The 15,918-nt window shown below is 35.3% G+C and overlaps 1 protein-coding gene and 1 pseudogene across 1 annotated transcript; both read left to right on the top strand.

The window, feature by feature from the left end:
- Positions 1-6,051: 6,051 nt before the first annotated feature.
- On the top strand, positions 6,052-6,942 carry LOC116867436 (annotated as a pseudogene).
- Positions 6,943-13,437: 6,495 nt separating this feature from the next.
- LOC116867435 (olfactory receptor 4F15-like) lies at positions 13,438-14,364 on the top strand. The gene has a single exon (XM_032857070.1). It carries the CDS (start codon positions 13,438-13,440, stop codon positions 14,362-14,364), a length of 927 nt encoding a protein of 308 aa, XP_032712961.1.
- The last annotated feature ends 1,554 nt before the right edge of the window (positions 14,365-15,918 follow it).

The following is a 15,918-nucleotide window of genomic DNA, read 5'->3' as shown; positions in this document are numbered from 1 at the left end:
TTTAAAGGGATACATGCACCCCTATGTTTATTTCAGCATTACTTACAACAGCTAAATTATGAAAGTAGCCCAAGTGTCCATCGATAAATGAATGGATAAAGAAGACATGATATATAAGCGATGGAATATTATTCAGCCATAAAAAGAGTGGGATCTAGATATTTGCTATGATATGGATGGAGGTAGAGAATAGAACACTAAGAGAAAGACAAATACCATGATTTCACTCTTGTGGAATTTAAGAAATAAAACAAATGAGCAAAGGGAAAAAGTTGGTGGGAAAACCAAGAAAAAATAAGAAAAGATTCTTAATTACAGAGAACAAACCGATAGTTACCAGAGGTGAAGTGATAGAGGAATGTGTAAAAGAGGTGACATGGATTAAGGAGTATACTTGTCATGATGAGCACTGGGTAGTGTATAGAACTGTTGAATCACTATATTATACACCTGAAACTAATATAACACTGTATGTTAACCATACTGGGAAAAATTTTTGCTAAAAATACACACAGTGAAATGCATTTAGTAGGTTAATAACTATGTACCAGGAATCAAAAATACATAGTGATTTAATACAGCAATAAATTCATATATGAAACAACAGGTATAATTAGAATTATTACCTAATTAAGTATAACATAATACATTGTTTTCCTTAGAAATACATCAAGACTTCTGCACAGGTCAAATAGCCAAGTCAAAAGAGATTGTGGTAGGAATCAAACTGCATCTTTGAGAGAGTAAAGTCAACAAGATGGTAGAATAGGAAGTCCCAGCCCTTATTCCCCTACAGAAATACTTATTTGACAACATACAGTCCAAAATACCTTTTTGAGAGGCTTAGAATCCGGTTAAAAAGTTATAGTACCTCACATAAACAAAACACCAAGAATAGACACATTATACTGAGAAAGAAGAGCAATCTCTCATTATCTGTGTGAGCCCTTGCCTCAAGTTAGCACAACTCAGTGTCTAGAGAGATCACATCAGCCCTATACATTTCCCATAGAGGAAGGAGAGAGTAGAACCAGCATCCAAGGGCCATAGTCTTTTGATGCACCACCTGAGGGGCCAGTTTCTATCTTCCTTTCACTGGTATTGATGAACCAGCATAGGCTGGATGTCTGAGGGAAACTAAAAACAAAGGAAAGGGGAAGGTGGCTTGTTACAGAAATAAACAAAATAGAGAAAAAAGAGAAACTAACTACCCTACATTTTTTTAAAAAATATAAACAAAATTAACAAACTTTTATCTGGACTAATAAATGGGGCTCAAGTGAAACAAAAAGAAATAAATTTTTTTTCAAGAAAATAAAAGGAGATCTTAAGACTATTAACACAGGAATTTAAAAGATCATAAAAGACTATTATAAACAATTACCTGACAAAAAAATGAATATCCTAAAATAAATGGATAAAATCCTAGAAATACACAACCTGCCAAAATTGAATCATGAACAAACAGATACCTGAACTGACCAATAATGAGTAAGGAGATAGAACGACTAATCAAAAGCTTCACAAAAAAGAAAAGCCCATAACCAGATGGCTTCACTGGTAAATTCAACCAAACATTTAAACAAGAATTAACATCAATCCTTCAAACTCTTTATAGAAGTTAAACAGAAGAGAACACTTCCAAACTCATTTTATGAGGCCACTATTAATATTTAGAAGGCCTTGATATAAAAAAATAAGCAAAGACATTTAGTTTAGTCATTTCCTTTGCTGTGCATAAGGTTTTTATTTTGATGTTGTCTCTTTTGTTTCCCTTGCCTCAGGAAACATATCTAGAAAGAAGTTACTCTGGCTGATATCAAGGAAGTTACTGTGTGTGTTCTCATCCAGGATTTTTATGGTTTCAGGTCTCACATTAGCACTACAACAGCCAAGTTATGGAAACAGCTTAAGTGTCCATCAACTGCTGAAGGGATAAAGAAGATGTGGCATATATTTATACAATAGAAATATTACTCAGCCATTAAAAAGAATGGAATCTTGCCATTTGCAATGATATGGATGGACCTAGAGAGTATTATGCTAAGCAAAACAAGTCAGTCAGAGAAAGACAAATACCATATGATTTCATTCATGTGGAATTTAAGAAACAAAATGAATAAGGGAAGGGGAAAAAGAGAGAGGGGGCAAACCCAGAAACAGTCTCTTAACTGTAGAGAACAAAGAGATGTTTACCAGAGTGCATGTGTATGGGGCAATGGGTTAAATAGGTAATGGGGATTAAGGAGTATATTTGTTTTGATGAGCACTGGGTGTTGTATGGAATTGCTGAGTCACTCTATCGTATACCTAAAACCAGTATTACAGTGTATTTTAAATAACTAGAATTTAAACAAAAACTTAAAAAAATAGACAAAGACACTACAAAAAAGAAAACTACAGACCAATATTCCCAATCAATATAGATGTAAAAATTCTCAACAAATTACATGCAAACCAAAATTCAAAGATTAAAATGATCATGCACCATGACCAGGTAAAATTTATCCCTGGGATTTAAGGAAGAGTCAACATATACAAATCAATTATTATGGTACAGAATGTTAACAGAATAAAAGATAAAAATCATACAATCATCTCAATAAATGAAGTAAAAGCATTTAAAAATGCCTTTGCGTGATTAAAACTCCCAAGAAATGATATGGAAGGAAATAACTTCAATATCATAAAGGTTATACATAAAATTCTCACAGCTAACATAATCATTGGAGAAAAACAGAAAGCTTTTCCTCTAAGGACAGGAACAAGGCAAGGCGGTCAACTCATCCAATATCTATTCGATACAGTACTGGAAGTTCTAGCCAAAGAAATTAGATGAGAAAAAGAAATAAAAAGCAACTAAGCCATAAATAAGTAAAATTATTTCGTTTGCACATGATAAAAACTGTAAGGGCTCCTCACACATACACCAAAAAACTGTAGAACTAAGAAAAAACTGAGTTATGTTGTAGAATACAAAATCAGAATACAAAAGATCATTGCATGTCTGTACATTAACAATAAACATTTGAAAAGGAAATTAAAACAATCCCATTTACACTACCACCAAAAGAATAAAAGGCATAAGAATAAATTTAATCCAGGAGGTAAAACTTCTACATGGAAAACTATGGAACACCAATGTAAAAAATTGAAGTAGACATAAATAATGAAAAGATTTCTCACATTCATGAACTAGAAGACTTAATATTGTTCAAATGTCATTTTTATCCCAAGTGATCTACATATATCATACAATCTACATATATCATATAATATATATACTATAAAAATATATATATAGTATTAACACTTATGAGAAGTATAGTTTCTAAGTAGTTTCTCCCATTCTATAGGTTGCCTTTATATTATATAGAATAGTATATATATATATATATACTATAGTGTATACATATAAAATACAACTCTCTCTATATATATACATACAAAAAAGAACTCAGGCCACTCAACAGCAAAAACCAAATAATCCAATTTTAAAATGGGCAAAGGACCTGTATAGACATTTCTCAAAAGAAGACATAAAAATGGCCAGTGATATATGAAAAGGTACTCAAGATCACTGATCATCACAGAAATGCATATCAAAATCACAATAAGATACCACCTCACATGTTACAGTGGTTATTATAAAAGAGACAAGAGAGAATGAATGTTGGCAATAAATGTGCAGAAAAAGGAGCTCGTGTACACTGTTCATGGGAATGTTAATTAGTACCACATTTTGGAAAACAGTATGGAAGTTCTTCAAAATATTACAAATAGAACTATCTTATTATATAGCAATCCCACTTCTGAGTTTATATTTAAAGGAATCAGTTTTATTTCATTTCAAAGAGATATCTACACTCTTACATTCATTGCAGCATTGTTCACAATAGCCAAGATACAGAAATAATCCGATGTCCCTCGATGGATGAATGAAGAAAGAAAATGTTTTATATACATCCAATGAAATATTACAGAGCCTCAAAAAGGAAGGAAATCATGTCATGTGCAACAACACAGATGAACCTAGAGGACATTACACTAAGTGAAATCAGCCAGTCATCAAAGAACAAATGCTACATGATCTCACTTATCTGAGGTATCTAAAATAATCAAATCATGGGCTCCTGTGTGGCTCAGTCAGCTAAATGGGTAACTTCAGCTCAGGTCATGATCTCAGGATCCTAGGATTGAGCCCTAGGTAAGGCTCCCCACTCAACGGGGAGTCTGCTTGTCCCTCTCTTCTCCTTCTACCTCTGTTCCTCCCCCTCCCCAATGTTTGCTCTAATAAATAAATACAATCTTTTAAAAAAATTTTTTAAATAAGATAATCAAATCATAAAAACAGAAAGTAGAATGATGGTTTCCATGGACTAGAAGGGAGAGGGAAATTAAGAGTTGTTATTCAATAGAAAGTTTCAGTTCTAGAGTTAAGCTCTAGAGATCTACTGAACAACACTCTATCTGCAGTTAACAACATTGTACTGGACACTTAAAACTCTGTTAAGAAAGCAGATAAAGTATTCTTAGATTAAGTACCAAGTATTCTTTTGTTTTGTTTTGTTTTTAAGATTTGAATTATTTATTTGACAGAGAGAGATAGAATATAAGCAGGGGAAGCCTCAGAGGCAGAGGGAGAAGCAGGCTCCCTGCTGAGCAAGGAGCTGCATGTGGGACTCCATCCCAGGACTCCTGGATCATGATCTGAGTTGAAGGCAAACACTTAATTGACTGGGCCACCCAGGGGTCCCTCAAGTATTCTTCTTTTTTTTTTTTTTTTGAGATTTTATTTATTTATTTATTTGACAGAGATTACAAGTAGGCAGAGAGGCAGGCAAAGAGAGAGGAGGAAGCAGGCTCTCTGCTGAGCAGAGAGCCCGATGCGGGGCTCAATCCCAGGACTCTGAGATCATGACCCGAGCTGAAGGCAGAGGCTTTAACCCACTGAGCCACCCAGGCACCCCTTAAGTATTCTTTTCTTAAGAAAAAAAAAATTTAAGATTTTATTAATTTATTTGACAGAGAGAGATCACAAATAGGCAGAGAGGCAGGCAGAGAGAGAGGGGGAAGCAGGAGAGAGAGAGCCCGATGGGGGGCTTGATCCCAGGATCCTAAGATCATGACCTGAGGTGAAGGCAGAGGCTTAACCCACTGAGCCACCTAGGTGCCCTAAAATATTTACTTTTAAGTAATCTCTACACCCAGTAGTGACTTGAATTTACAACTGTGAGATCAAGAATCACACACTCTACCAACTGAGTCATCCAGGTGCCTCAAGTATCAAGTATTCTTACAATTGAAACACACACACACACACACACACACACAAAACAAAAACTCTACGTTTTTTTTTTTAAAGACTTACTTACCTGTTTGAGGGAGAGAGAGCAGGGTGGAGGGGCAGAGGGAGAGAGAAGCTTAAGCAGACCCTGCATTGAGCTTGGAGTCTGACCATCCCATGACCCTGAAATCATGACCTGAAATGAAACAAAGAGTTGGGCATTTAACTGACGGTGCCACCCAGGCACCCCAAAACTCTCCATCTTTGAATTCACTGATAATAGTACTAATCTCTACAATTCTTCTTAAAGTGAAATATTACTTTGGTTTATTATTTTAGTAGGTTAATTAGATCTAATTTGCTTCACTTGGCTTTTTTTATCATAACAGATCTCATTTCATGACTTAGGTAACCAATATGGAAATATTCCAATTGTCAGTGTACTTATGCCAATTTTTATCTCAAAGTATAGACATAACTGAAGAATAGATTTAGGAAAACACACAGCACACTCTGAGATAGGCACAGACAAAATTTCATTGGCCACCTGATTGCTACAAACCCCTATTTCTGACTGTCCACAGTAGCATTTTCTTTCTACAGAAATTAGTGACAGTTCAAAATCAAAATCAGTGTCTAATAACCCCCAAAATTTTGATTATTCTCATTATCCTTTGAAGAATAGGAAAAATAACAGTATCAAATTGTGGCTGTGGAGCCAGTTCTCCAAGGGTCACTGACACCAAGACAGCTTTCGGGTAATAATGTCTTCCATTAAGATCGAGTGTGTTTTGTGGGAGAATAGCTGGTGCGGGAGTCTCCGGTGCAGGAGAAGGCATCCATCTCACTGCTCTTTATATTCTTGCAAAAAAACTTTGCCAGTGGGATTCGCTCAGCAAGTGTGTGCAGCAAGTGACTGTGGATGTCCCCATCAGCTCTGATCCCTTCACCAGGGAGGAGGCTATGTCACCACCATTGGAACAAAGTTCTGTGCTCTGAACTGGGAAGATCACTCAGCAGTTGCCCTGGCCACAGGAGATAAAGACCAGAAAAACAATTGGTTCAATAATGGGAAGGTAGATCCTGCTGGGAGATATTTTGCTGGCACCATGGCCGAGGAGACCACCCGGCAGCTCTGGGGTGGCACCACGGGTCCCTGTACTCCCTCTTTCTGGACCACCAAGCAGAAAAGTATTTTGAGCAGGTAGATATCTCATGGTTTGGATTAATCCCTGGATCACAAAATCTTCTATTACATCGGCAGCCTGTCCTACTTGGTGGATGTCTTTAACTATGACCTACAGACAGGAAAGATCTCCAACTGCAGAAGTGTTTACAAGCTGGAGAAAGAAGAACAAATTCCAGATGGGATGTGTATCTATGCTGAGGGGAAGCTCTGGGTGGCCTGTTATAATGGAGGGAGAGTGATTTGTTTAGATTCTGAGACAGGAAAAAGACTCCAAACTGTGAAACTGCCTGTTGTTAAAACAACTTAATGCTGTTTCGGAGGTAAGGACTACTCTGAAATGTATGTGACCTGTGCCCAGGATGGAATGGATCCCAAGGGTCTTCTGCAGCAGCCTGAAGCTTGTGGGATCCTGAAGATAACTGGCCTGTGGGTCAAAGGAATTCCTCCCTATCCCTATGTGATATGAGTGGGAGGCCTTCTTTCCCACTGGAGGAACTTTTAAAGACACATAGAAAATTCTAGAGCCAAAATTTCAATCTAGTTACAAAAAAAAAAAAAATCAAAGAAATGATATAATTAACAGGGTTTACAATTTTTAAAAGATAGAGCACTTTAGTAAGTGAGTAAAAAGCTACCTTACTCACTTTAGTAAGTGAGTAAGGTAGTTTTGATAACGTACTAAAAAGCCTTCTGCAAAGGTATTACAGAAATAGAGAAAATTTTTCAACCTGTCAACCAGCCTCTTGATTCTTTGCAAATTGCTGGCGGTGGGGGGGAGCATGTTTGTTCTGCACTCCATACTTATAATACCTAAAGCTTAAAAAACTAATAAATAATGGCTTAGTAACAACTTAAAAAATAGTTATGGCTATGTAGAAGTGTCCTTCCTCAAGACAACACAGCCCTCCCTTCACTCAAGAAGCTTCAGTTTGGTAAATTGAATTGATTCTAAAGTAAATCTCTGGATTCATTAAACAAATTACTTGTTGCCTGGATCTGGGAATGGAAGTGGGGATTAACTACAAATAGGCACAAGGAACATTTTAGGGAGATTGAATTATTCTAAAACTGAATAATGATAATGGTTATACAACTCCATAAATTTATTTTAAATTACTGAGTAATACATTTAACTGGATAAATTTTAAAGTATACATATTAAGCTTTCAAAAAGTTGTTAAAATACCAAATGAGATTTTGCCAATCTAATATTTCACTATTTTTGGAACTCCCCTTGATATGTTCAAGTATTAATTCATTATTTCTCAAAATTCCAAGTTAGACAAACCATTATGGGTATAATGTGATAGTTTTCATAAACGTGATAGTGGTGCCCAACTAATACCATCAATGGTTTATATAACTTGCAATAACACAATGAACATCTAATGTTAACCTAAAATTCTCTAATTTGAAAAAAAAAGTGTATCAGAGCACAAAATCACAGATCAACACATTGAACTGCTTGATTTCCTTGGATCTGTTGTGATAATTTACCTTTGGGAAAACCAGTGTACACAAAAGACCTGGTTTCCATTAGAAGCAATTAGGACTCTGCCCAGTCCTACCATCTAATCCAGCTGACTCCCTTCCAAATGGTAAGAACTATTTATAGCTATCTGTCTCAAGAAATGGTGGCAATTCAAAAGGGTGTGAACTGTCTGTACGTCTCAGTCTCTTGAAGCTCCTGCTGAGTGAGACCTGCACCTGCGCATGAAACCTGCTCTCTAACTCCCCAAGAACTGGTTACATTTCATTCCCAAATCTTCTTTCTCCTTTATCTTAAGGTTCTTTTTGCTCATTCTCTTTATTTGAATAATTTTTACTCACATAATTTTATACATGTTCTGGTATCATTTTGATAATTATCATTTTGATAATATTGTGAGATGAATTTCTCTTCAAAGAGCCCGTATCTTTATTAAATTGATATGTGAAGGGGTTTCAATTTTCCATGCCTTTTTTTTCCTCTGATATTAGATTCATGGGAATTCATGGAACATTATATCTTGGTTATTTCATTGCAAATGAGTACAGTCTGGCAGAGCAAGCTATCTTATGTTCAGAAAGAACTGAATGATCAAGTCTTAAAAATCATTATAATTATTTTTTAAAATGTATTAAATACTTATTATGTGCCACAGCATACTCTGCTGTTGTCCGTGTATTAACTCATTTAATCCTCACAACAACAACAGTATAAGGTAAGTACTATTATCATCCCTATTTTACAGATGAGGAAATTCAGGGAGAGAGAATTGAAGCAACTCACCCAAGGACACATAGTTCATAAATCAAGGAGATGGAGATTCGAATCCAGGTAGTCTGTCCCCAGAATGCTTGCTATTAGTTACTATACAATACTGCTATTTATAAAATTACTACTAGATCGTTTTTCTTATTTCTTAAACTAATTTCAAATTCTCTTTTAAAATGTTACTTATAAAATATAGAAAATAAGAGTTCATATTTAGGAAAAAATAAAATCACTTAAAAACCCACAAATTAAAGATACTATAAAACCTAAATATTTCTATACATACATTTACATTATATGTTATTTTAAAATCTTTTTTTTAACTTAACAAATTATTTTTTCAGTTTCATTTATCTGAAGTTCTAATCTATGTCATGTGTTCAAAAATTCTTCTGAACATAAACTCAAGTGTGTTTAAAAGTTCTCTTTCTGCTTCAGGTACCAAACAGCTTTCCACTGGAGGCTTATGCTTAAAAAGTATACTGCTCTTTCAAATTACTGATTTTTTCCCAAATATCCAGTGATGTTTTCAGTTTAGCAATACGTCTTTAGGATGCTTTAATATTTTACTATAATTTGAGGACAGTTCCAGATACTCTGTAATGATTATACACATTTTGTTTGAGGCAAAAAATAAAGAGGAAAGTTTGTACTTTTTCCAGTTTTACTGCATTAGATTTTAGGATCGACTCGTGACTGTGAGGTGCTGAGATCACTCTGTGAGAATGATGTCATGACAAGGAGGTTGCTGATGGAGATTGGTTTCCATTCTCCATCAGCAAGCAGGTGCCGATGAGTTCAAACCTCAAAGTCATTTGGTGAAGATTTATTCTCCACCAAATATCCTACAATAGCTTCTATGCCCTGATTTTGCCTACCATGTATTCTTGAATGTCAGTGAAGATTATCATTTGATAGTGCCTACCTTGTGCCAGAAATTGTGCTAAGTACTGGGGTATACAAATTGCCTAAAATCCCTTTTTCTCAAATAAATTATAATATATTATATTATATTATATTATAAAGAAATTATTATATATTTTATTTTTAAAAAGGTACAAGATATAACAGTAGTTCAGAGATACTACTCTGCTTAGGGTTATAAATGAATACTCCAGAGTAGCTTGTATTTAATCTCAGTTTTGAAGGATAAAGGAAAGTGGAATTAACATTTCTGCTAGATAGTTTTACCCATGTACTTTCAAATCTTCAAACATCTGGATATGTTTCTCAGACTGAAAAACAAACTGGAGGTTCTGGAGGGGGGTTTGGGTGAGCGTGGTGGTGGGTATTATGGAGGGCCTGTATTGCATGGAGCACTGGATGTGGTGCATAAACAATGAATTTTGGAACACTGAAAAAAATAAAATTAAATAATTTTTTTAAAAAATCTGGAGATATAAGTTAGACACCTCTCAATTTATAGACAAATAAATACCATTAGCATAATTGGCTAGTATATCCTAGTTTATAGGGATCATATGTGGCAGATCTAGAATGGCAACCAAGTCTATCAGGCCTTTTAAGCAAATATGTTTCCTCTTTGTAATGACCGGGAATAACATAGATGACAGTATATGCAAGAGCAGAGAAATGTGAAAAAATAGAGTAACACATTCAGTTTATCTCTTCTCGGCCTTTTGGCTAAGATCAAGTGTATAAAGAGCTTGATGTGATATGCTACTAGATTTTAACATATCCACAATGATAGAACCAGAAAATGAAATAGGAGAGTTACATGACCATATTTGATCTTTATTTATTATGTTTAATTAGCCAACATATAGTCATCATTAGTTTTTGATGTAGTATTCAAGGATTCATTAGTTGTGTATAACACCATATTTGATCTTCAGATAGACAAATCTGAAAGCAGAGTGTAGAAAGTATGAAATGTAGGTAAGATTGAAGGCAGAGAGATCATTCAGAGCCTTTATGGTCATTAATTAGAAAAAAATAGACCTGAAATAAAACTGACAGTGGAAGTGAAGAGGAAGAAACAAAACAGAACTATTCAGGAAGTGTAATTTTCCTTCGGTATATAAGATGAGAGAGGATAAAAGGTGTCTCAAAGACTCCTGGATTAAGCATCTGAGAGAACACTCATGATATTTCCTAAAGCATTAAAAAGAGGATGAAATTATGAGTTCACCCTTGCACATTTTAACTTTGAAGTGTTTGAGGGATGTCCCTTTATGTACTACAGTAAAGTCTTGGGTTTATTATGCTAGAGTCCAGGAATAGAGCTATAGATAGGGAAGTCTTTCATAATCTGGCTGGTAGGGGTGGGAGAGAGAATCCATGCATCAGTGAAATATACAAAAAAGAAGTTAGAAATAGGGGTGCCTGGATGGCTCAGTTGTTAAGCATCTGCCTTTGGCTCAGGTCATGATCCCAGGATCCTGGGATCAAGCTCTGCACTGGGCTACCTGCCTAGAGTGGCAGGGAAGCCTGCTTCTCCCTCTTCCACTTCCCCTGCTCCTGTTCCCTCTCCCATTGTGTCTCTCTGTCAAATAAATAAGATCTTTAAAAAAAAGAAGTTAGAAATATAGGAGAAAAACCAAGAGAGATCTGTTATACAAATATTAAAAATGCATCTAGCTTCAAGTTAACATTGCCTTATTTACAGTCTCTTAAAGTAAGTTTTTATTTTTCTCAATAGGATATCAGAAGGTAGACCTTTTTCTGACATCAAAGACCTTTTAGACAGGATTATTTTTCTATCTGTTCATAATATCTTCTTTAACATGTAGCTACTCAAAGGTCATGAGTGCTGCATCTTTGAGCATCACATTAATCTTGAATGCAAGGATAAAAGAGCCCCAAAAAAGAGACTTCTCCACATTAATCTTTCTATTTTAATCTGGGAAAGAAAACCTTCCACAAAAGGCATTGTTCTTTATCTCATCAAAACAGCTACATGCCCCTCTTATACCAATCCATGGCCAAGGTACATAGATTATCATATTTCGTCCCAGAGCTAAGATAAGAACCTACATTCTTCCAAAACTCAGAAGTTTCCATCAAATTCCTAAATAGATAGGTGTTCTCTTATCACAAACTGTATGGAAAATGCTTTGGGATAGGCAGCCAATACAGAAAACAGCAACGGATGACAGAAGAAATTTCAAAAACAATTCAAGATCAACAGTACCAAATTTGGAGAACAAGTATGTAAGATAAGGGCTAAAAATTGTTCATTATATACGACATTTTTATATGTAGACCATTGTGTACTAAATTCTTGGTAACTTCTCTAAAAGAATTTTCTGGAACAAGTGGCTTGTTCAGTAAATACAATGTGTAAGTTAAGGTAAACTCACCTGTGAAGGGCTTTTAGAAAGTAAAGGGAAAATAAGAAGGATACCCCCCTCCCCATCCTTGAAAGATTTGATTTTTTGAAGGAGAAATGCTATGTGCAACACATTAAGGGAAATAAAAATTTCAGATGTAGGAAAAAGATTAATGCATCTTGATCCTTGGAGAGGGTTAGAATGTACTTGGAAGTGCTAGCCTTGAAAAGCACAGAACATTGGTTAGAATACATTCTCAAGTCATAAAACTCTAGATACACCACTCCTAGTTTTGCCACTTCATCTTTCTCAGGCACAGCTTCATTTGTGAAGTGGGGATAATAAAACTGAACCTATCTTATACAGTCATTAGGAGGTTTGAAAAACATAATACACTTAACACAATTCCCTAAATATAGGAGACACTCATATCTGTTATCTGTGATCATTAGAATTATTGTTTATAATTAAATTAACTCCTCTTTACTCTCAGCTATACAATATTTTATTTTGTTTTTAGCTTGTCATTAAGTAATCTATTTACTAAAAGTGGTCTTGGACCAATGGTGATAATCATGTCATAAACTTAGTATTAATATTAAGCCTGTGCACCCGAATTCCATTTAAACTTAAAAGCCCAATATAGTGAGTGATGGGATATAGTCAAGTAATTTTGTCATGGTGATCTCTATAAGCCCAGTGAAGAATGAAAAAAAAATTAATTTTTATTTAAATTCAATTTAATTAACATATACTATATTATTCATTTCAGAGGTAGAATTTAATGATTCATCAGTTGCATACATCACCCAGTGCTCACTACTTCGAGTGCCCTCCTTAATGCCCATCAACCAATTACTCCAGCCCCCTTCCCTCCTGCCCTCCAGCAAACCTCAGTTTGTTTTCTGTAGTTAAGAATCTCTTTGCTCTGCCTCCTTCTCTGTTTTCATCTTATTTTATTTTTCCTTCCCTTCCCCTATGTTCATCTGCTTTTCAAGAAGGGAAAATTTAAGAGACTAAGAAAGGTTCAGGTAAGAGAATAGAGAATTAGATATTTATGTGATATTATGTGGTATTAAAAAAATACTTAGGGCAATGGTCATGGATTCTAGATAATGATCTAGAAATCTTTGAGAAAAAAAATATTTAAGTATGGGGTGAAAATTAAAGTAACCCCTTTGTCTCTATCTTCAAAATTTATAGTCATATATTTCCCTCATAGATCCCCCTTTATATAGTAAATTTGCTGCTAACCTTATTTCCTCCAAATTCTTTATTTTTCTCCTCTCAATTAATTATATCTAACTTAATTAGAAAGGCAATTAAGGGATAGATGTTTCTGCCAGTGATACTTACGCTTTTAAATTTTCATTCTCAGGTAACTTGAAAGTCAACTCTCCTGTACCAGTCAATGGGTGGACTAAATGACTCTGTGGTCACTGAGATTGTGTTACTGGCACTTTCTTGTTCTTGGGAGAAAAAACTTTTTCTCATCTTGATATGTTTGTTGCTCTATTTAGGGGTCCTCTTGGGAAACCTTTTTATTTTGCTTTTGGTAATTTTTGATTCTCACCTACATTCTCCCATGTATTTCCTGCTGGCCAACCTGTCCCTCATTGATGTGGGTCTTTCCTCTACCACAGTTCCCAAGATAATCAAAGACCTCTTAAATGAATACAAAGTAATTTCTTTCCAAGGTTGTATGGCACAGATATGTTTTATTCACATCATAGGAGGCGTGGAGATGGTGTTACTCATAGCTATGGCATTTGATAGGTGTACAGCAATCTGTAAGCCTCTTCACTACTTAAAAATCATGAATCCTAAAACATGTATTTCATTTGTAATCACTGGATGGGTAACTGGGGTGATCCATGCTATGTCTCAGTTTTTATTTGTTATAAAGTTGCCTTTTTGTGGGCCTAATAAAGTGGACAGCTTTTACTGTGACTTTCCTAAGTTCATAAAACTTGCATGCACAGATGCAGCCAAGTTTGAGTTTATTGTTACTGCCAACAGTGGCTTCATGAGCATGGTCACCTTCTTCCTGCTAATACTTTCCTATTTGTTCATTTTGATCACAGTCTGGAAACATTCTTCAGGAGAATTATCCAAGGCATTTGCTACTTTGTCAGCTCACATCACTGTGGTTTTTTTGTTTTTCACTCCATGCATGTTTTTGTATGTCTGGCCTTCTCCTCCACCTTCAATTGATAAAAATCTCTTCATTGTGGACTTTGCTATCACACCTGTCTTAAATCCTGCTATCTATACACTAAGGAACAAAGACATAAAGGTAGCTATAAAAAGACTGCACAAAAAGATATCTTTTTCCTGATTATGTTGACCACTTTTGGGGGGGAGCTTTAAAACTAAACATCCCATTACACACTGACCCACCCCCTACTTAGGTACCTCAATTTTAACATATCCTGAACAAATTCATCATCTACCATTTTAAGCCTGCTACCACTATACCTGTGGAGTATACAAACACTACCAATCTTGTTAATGTAAATTCATCATACTAAGAATTAGTATTCTAACAGAGAATAGCATAATCTAAGAAAGAACATTTTAATCTTGAATTTTTGTTTATTTTTCAAATAAAATATAATAATACCATTTCTACTGTTCATAACATCTAAAAATAACATGTAAATTAGTTCTGATGAATGGATAAACATCAAAAATCATCACATTAAATTGCTCTGTGTGTGTGTGTGTGTGTGTGTGTGTGTATGGCTCCAATGGCTTTACTTATTTTTTAAAAGAAGACCCATGGGGTGCCTGGGTGGCTCAGAGGGTTAAGCATCTGCCTTCGGCTCAGGTCATGATCTCAGGGTCCTGGGATCAAGCCCTGCAACACTTCTCCCTTCCCCTCTGCCTGCCTCTCTGCCTACTTGTGATTTCTCCCTCTATCAAATAAATAAATAAAATCTTTAAAAAATAAAAAATAAATAAAATAAAAGAAGACCCTGGAACAAATTCAGTGGGCCAGGAGTTTATTTAGATGGGGCATCAGGAACACATTTTTTCAGAAATGGAGACAGGGGACAAAAAAAGAAAGGATACCAAAAGAGGTTATATTAACTGGTATTCTACTATATGGACATTGCGGTGCAATTCTGCTATAGCCCTCTTGGAGAATGTGCATAATCTATAACTTATATTTGTTTTACTTGAGGCAAGGAAGCTGTGTATTTCTGTGTTGAGGTAGCTCTAAGGTATTAACTCCATGGCAGTTTCAGGCTTCCCCACATAGCAGGTTGAGCAGTTTTGATATCCAAAGAAAAGTCCTCAAGCAGAAAATCTTTGCAGTTTATGCTATAAAACAATATACATTCTTAGGAATATTAAGCACAGAGGGATATGTATGCAACATTGAAATCATCAGATACACTCCACATCTTCCCATGCTTAGAGGTATTCATGTTCCATGTAAGTTCACTCCGTCATTGATTCTTCAAATACAGGAGTGTTAATGAAGTGAGTATCAATGGGTTCTATCATGCTTATGTTCCCAAGAAGATTTTCATTATCTCCTTCCTCCATAATCCATTCTAGATTTTCCTCACATTTGTCCAGCACTTCTGCTGATCTAGATCACTTGCCCAGATCCATATCTTCCCACCTAGGAAGGCTAAATCCATGATTACCATGCTCTTGTCATGCTGCAATTGCTGCAACTGCCCATTTAGAGTTATCACCAAGTGTGGCAACCATTCTATTCCTTTGCATTAATAAAGTTTAATTATACCTGGCATGATAGTAACTGTGTTTTTTTGTTTGTTTGTTTGTTTGTTTGTTTTTGCTGCTGATCTACAAACACAAGGGGGAAAAAAATGACCAGTGAGCTACTAAAACTTTAGGTTTACTGAAATGCTTACTC

The sequence above is a fragment of the Lontra canadensis genome, unplaced genomic scaffold (assembly GCF_010015895.1).
Source record: "Lontra canadensis isolate GAN:19392208 unplaced genomic scaffold, GSC_riverotter_1.0 scaffold12, whole genome shotgun sequence".
NCBI lineage: Eukaryota > Metazoa > Chordata > Mammalia > Carnivora > Mustelidae > Lontra > Lontra canadensis.
The sequence above is the reverse complement of the archived record's forward strand: the minus strand, read 5'-3'. Positions and strand labels throughout refer to the sequence as shown.